The sequence below is a fragment of the Mus caroli genome, chromosome 11, assembly GCF_900094665.2.
Source record: "Mus caroli chromosome 11, CAROLI_EIJ_v1.1, whole genome shotgun sequence".
Taxonomy (NCBI): Eukaryota; Metazoa; Chordata; class Mammalia; order Rodentia; family Muridae; genus Mus; species Mus caroli.
Window position 1 is genome coordinate 115,349,843 of NC_034580.1, and position 5,270 is coordinate 115,355,112.

A 5,270-nucleotide genomic window follows, 5' to 3' on the forward strand; every position below is an offset into this window, starting at 1 on the left:
AGTGCTGGGATTAAAGCCATGCGCCACCACGCCCAGCTGATAAGGTAGCTTTTAAAGTGACTTTTAGTCACTGTTTGGAGGCATGACAAAATGGGTCATGTGTCATCACATCCTGATGTAGGAAGGTTATTCATCTCAGGCTCCTAGATAACACAAGTGGCAGCCTTAAGAGATGTTCCCATTGTGAACTTCATCAGGAAGTGTTAGCAACCAGTCCTCCTCGTGGAACCACAAGGTCCTCCTCGTCACAAAGTACCCTGCTCTCACATCTGAGAGATTTGGCCGTTGTTTGTCTAGAAAAAATGGCAGCCAAACATCGTGTGAAGAGTTGCCTTCTGCAACAAGCACCTCTCAGCACTCATCAGAGGCTGGTGCGGCCACTCCACACTGACCTGGTTTCCAGGTCTGCATCTGCTGTCTTTCCTGAGGGAGCACCGTCCTGTCCCGTGCCTACAGTCCATTTGCCCCTGCTTGTCTAGAGCAGCCTGTGACCAGAGCTGTGGGAAGGTGGGGCTCTAGTTGCTGTGGCCTCTGCTCAAGGAACAGCGGCCTTCCTCCCCACCTGGAATGCTAGCCATGCAGCACAGATGTGGCTCTTGGGTGTTTTTCCCCTCAGGGCTAGCTTGGCTGTCTGTGACCTAACTTGGTTCTGGTCTGCTTCTTTGTTTTCCCTACCATCCGAACAGTGGTGAGTGCCATGTTGTCCCTGGGCTCAGGTTCAGCAGAGCTGCCACTTCTCCAGCCTGGATAATGGCTCCTTTTTGTGGCAGTAACTTCTTCTATAGATTTAATTTCTTCCTGCTTATCATGCCTCTCTGTGTTCCTCTCTGTAGGATTATCGAAGAAGTTCGTGGAAATTTTCCAGAAAACTCCCTTGGGCGTGTTTCTCGCTCAGTTCCCTGTGGCACAGCAGCAAGAACTCCTGCAGAGCTACTTGAAGGACTTCCTGCTCTTGACCATGAAAGTGTCTTCATGTGAGGAATTAATGGTAGGTATGGAATCAGGGTTAAGAGAGGAGCTTACATAACATCCTCAGATCAGACACAGAGCTGCATGGAACACTCAGGACCAGGCCCTCAGCCTCCACTCTGCCTTCTAGAACCAAAGCTTGTGTCATTGGAGCTCTAAGCTCTCCGCATAGCTGCCAGCATAGTGGCGTATATCTGCAATCTCAGCATTTGTGAGGTGGAAGGAAAAGGAACAGACACTCAAGGCTACAGTAAGTTCAGGATCAGGCTGGGCTACATGATATTAATAATGAAATTCATTGCAACAGTTGATGCATTGGACTCCCTAAAACATTCCCACTTTGCTGCATAGGTACAAAGTTGAGAGCATAGTACAACTAAGGTGGTCAAAAGTGAATGCAGGTTACCTAGGAATCATTAAGAATTTAGCCTTGTTTGATTTGTGAAACTTATAAGCCACTTGGGGATGGAAACAATCTTAGATGCCTGGATATGGCATCCTTTGTCATCCCTGCAACTAAGGTAGGACAATGTAAATAGTTCTCAGTGCCATCCTTACATATTTACCTAACAAAGCTGATCTGAGTGTGGGTGTGGCTGTGTGAGACCCTGGGGATTGAATCTGCTCTAGGGCTGGAGAGGTGGCTCTGGGGGTAGAGTGCTCACTGCTCCTCCACTGGATCTAAGTTTGGTTCCCAAAACTCACATCAGGCAGCTCACAAATGCCTGTATCTCTCTCTACCTTAAGGGGGATCCAAAACCTTCCTCTGGCTTTTCCTCTTTGGTTACCTGTATATATGCTTGTGCGCACACACACATAAATAAAAATAAAGAATCTTAAAGTATTAAAGAAAAAATTGACTTTAAAAAGAGGTGAGAGTCAATGTTATGAAGGCAGAGGCAAAGACATGTCAATCACCCGATGACGGTCTCTCAAACAGGAGATCAGCTCACGTCTTCAATGCGAACATTGTTTGAGATGGGGGCTGAGCTATACAGAAAAATCTCTGCACAACAAACAAACAAACAAACAAACACACACATACACACAAACGATTTTTCCTCGAATCAGTAAGAATAAAGTGACCGAACAGTGGTGGCGCACACCTTTAATCCCAGCACTTGGGAGGCAGAGGCAGGTGGATTTCTGAGTTCAAGGCCAGCCTGGNACAGAGAAACCCTGTCTCAAAAAAACCAAAAAACAAAAAAAAGCAAGCAAACAAACAAAAAGAGAATAAAGTGTGGGCAGATTAAAGTGTGGAGTTTTTAGTATGAGTCCTTGCCAACCATTGAAACAGCTTTATCTGAGTTGACTACTGTTGGAGGGCTGTTTGGAATGTAACACTGAGTAAAACATTGGGGGAGAAAATGACCCCAGTTGTTTTAGTTAAGGTTCCTGTTTCTACAGCGAGCACCATGACCAGAATGCAGCAGGGAGGGGAGGGTTACTTGGCTTATGTTTCCATCTCATTATTCATCACTGAAGGAAACCAGGACAAGGAACTCAAGCCATGCAGTATCCTGGAGGCAGGAGCTGATGCAGAAGCCACAGAGAGGTGCCACTTACTGGCTTGCTCTGCCTGCTTTTATATAGATAGCACTGAGGACCACCAGCCCAGGGGTGGTGACACTGCCCACAGTGGGTTGGGCCCTCTCCAAGCAATCACTAATTAAGAAATGTCTTACAGATCTTATGCAGGCATTTTCTCAACTGAGGTTCCCTCCTTTCAGATAATGCTAGCTTGTGTCAAGTTGACACAAGACTAGAAAACACACCAGTTTAGGGTGCCCTAAGGGGAAAGTGCCCAGAAGGTTCCACCAAAAAGCAGCCAGGGGATTTTCCAATTTTCTTTTCTACACCTTTGAATATTTATGATTTTCTATAGGAAATCATGTCTTTATCATGCACAGTTAGGTAATGAAATCATTTTGTCTCCAGTTTCTGCAGAGGGCCCTGTGGTCCTGCCTCCGTGAGCTCCAAGAGGCTTCAGGGACACCTGCTGAAGGGCTCTCCTTGCCCTGGGTGCACCTTGCCTATCAGCACTTCAGGACCCGGCTACAGAACTTCTCCAGAATTTTGACCATTCACCCCCAGGTTCTGAGCAGTCTCAGTCAAGCAGCAGAGAAGCACAGCTTGGCTCGGTGTGAAATGGTATGTGTTCCTTTCGGGAAGGCCACCTGCACCTGCCCTCAGTGAGACCTTTAGATTCTATCCTGGAAGCAGAGGGCTTACAGAGCCATGTCCTAAATAGATTCTTTATGGGCACATCTGCAAAGTAACAGATTAGCAAGTAGTTTTCGAGCCTGGGCCCCAGAACGCACTGGGACTTGGGATTCAGGGTGTCTTGGGGGAGCATCCTGCTTCGTCACATGCCAGTTCTCCTTGTTGCAGACACTGGATGCATTTGCAGCAATGGCCTGTGCCGAAATGCTCAAGGAAGACCTCCTGAAGCCAAGCCCCAAGGCTTGGTTACAGCTTGTGAAGAATCTGTCCACGCCACTGGAGCTTGTCTGTTCAGAAGGGTACTTGTGTGACACTGGGAGCATGACCAGATCTGTCATCCAGGAGGTCAGGTGAGCAGCAGGAGCCTGCCTCTCTACACTCTGCCTGTGCTTACCCCTGGAACCTGCCAAACCCTATAGCACAACTGAGGAAGGTGGGCAGGCCTTTCTGGGCCAGGAGTGACATTATCTTCATTCACCTGCTTAACAATGGGCCCTCTCTCAAGTGCTGGGTATCTCACTTGATTCTAAAGACTGGGAAAGAAAATGGTCCTGGGAGTGGTAGGAAGTTACAATGTAGGCAAAGTAGAAGGGACCCCACGGGGAGGCATGGAAAGTGAGGAAGGGGCAGGCTGTCAAGGTTAGGAGACAGTCCCCATGCTGTGCTTGCAGGACCAGTGTTCACTGAAGCATTGAACTTGAGACAGGTTTTACCTGAGCCTGGTGTGTAGACGAGTGGGGAGCTTTTCTGCAGCACAGTACTGTGTACACAGGGAAAGCCCCTCCTATCCGTTGCGGAGCTCCTTCTCTGCTCTCCCATATCGTAGGTTCCTCTGCCAGAACTAACTGGGTAAATCCCCTCTCTTGACAGAGCCCTGTGGAACCGCATTTTCTCCATCGCCCTCTTTGTGGAACACGTTCTTCTGGGGACTGAGAGCCAGATTCCTGAGCTGAGTCCACTGGTAACCACATATGTCTCCTTACTAGACAAAGTAAGTACTGGACTGTGTCTCTGGGCAGTATGGAGATCTGAAACCTCCCCTGCCAGTTTCCTTTGGTTGGTGGATTATTGCTTAGGTCTCTGGCAAGCTTACATAGCTGTGCAAAGGGCAGTGATGTCATGACAAACCATTGCATCCTTGATGGTGGCTATTTGACCATCTCCTCTTAGATTGCCAAGCCTGGGCTCTCAGTGAGCATTCAGTTGCAGGAACAGGTATGCAGTTAAACAACCTGTGACTTCTTTGTGAGGAATGAAGAAATTAGCACCCTTAGCCTCTAGAGTGACCGGTAAAATGACCCAGTGGCTTAGCTCAGGGGGAGAAAATGCCATCACTATGGTCATAGCAACAGCCATGAGGAAGGGCAAAGGAAACCCCTATGCTTCTGCTCCTCCACACCTAAAGTGTGTGACATTACAGGACACTATTCTGCAGAAAAAGCTACCATCTCTAAGCATACTGGTGGCGGCGGCAGCAGCCACAGCCACAGTCAATCAGCACAACACAAGCTCCACATCCTTTCTCCCTACACTGTCCTCATCCCTTGGGAACTTTCTATGGGGGAAGCCAGTTGGGATGGCCATTGGCATCAGAGAAATACAACTCTGGGCTCCATGCAGCGGTTAAAGTGCTAGGTGCTGTAGGGGGTTGAGAGGGAAGCCAGGTTCCGATGAACACAGTGCAGTGCTTGAGCCATACAGATGCTCATTTCTCAATTCAGTAAGAGAATGGGCCTTACCAGCTCCCAGAAGCCAAGTGTGCAGAGTTCTCGTCTCTTTGTCATCTTTCACTGACACCTTCTACCCGGTAATCTCAGGATGCTCTTTCCTAGTACCACAGCCCATGGGATAGTGGTATTGTCTTCAGTCTCATCTTTACTGTGGCTGGTTCCCACTACTTGGCTGGAAGGGTCAGAAGGAATCTGTGGGGAGATGAAGGGCCTCAGGTCTCATCTCCCACTAAGGTGGGAAGGAAGGCCGACCCTGACCAAGGTCAACAATCATGAGGCCCCCAGCATTGTCTAGGAGCACTGTTAAAAGATTCAGAAAATAGCCAACACAAAGTTTTTTTTTTTTTT

At 48.3% G+C, this 5,270-nt stretch overlaps 1 protein-coding gene and 1 long non-coding RNA gene across 7 annotated transcripts in view; one reads left to right on the forward strand and one right to left on the reverse strand.

Annotated features, from left to right (window-relative positions):
- Rnf213 (ring finger protein 213) overlaps positions 1-5,270 on the forward strand; it is a 103,213-nt gene that overhangs the window by 66,699 nt on the left and 31,244 nt on the right. For all 6 annotated transcript variants that reach the window (XM_029483690.1, XM_029483686.1, XM_029483687.1 and 3 more), the window contains 4 exons: positions 834-988; positions 2,908-3,120; positions 3,361-3,542; positions 4,063-4,183. In XM_029483690.1, the coding sequence (XP_029339550.1) occupies positions 834-988; positions 2,908-3,120; positions 3,361-3,542; positions 4,063-4,183 (671 nt within the window). The remainder of the gene's footprint in view (positions 1-833; positions 989-2,907; positions 3,121-3,360; positions 3,543-4,062; positions 4,184-5,270) is intronic.
- LOC110304765 overlaps positions 4,907-5,270 on the reverse strand; it is a 35,219-nt gene continuing 34,855 nt past the window's right edge. Inside the window, exon 5 of the long non-coding RNA XR_003838020.1 lies at positions 4,907-5,114. This is a non-coding gene — a long non-coding RNA (uncharacterized LOC110304765). The remainder of the gene's footprint in view (positions 5,115-5,270) is intronic.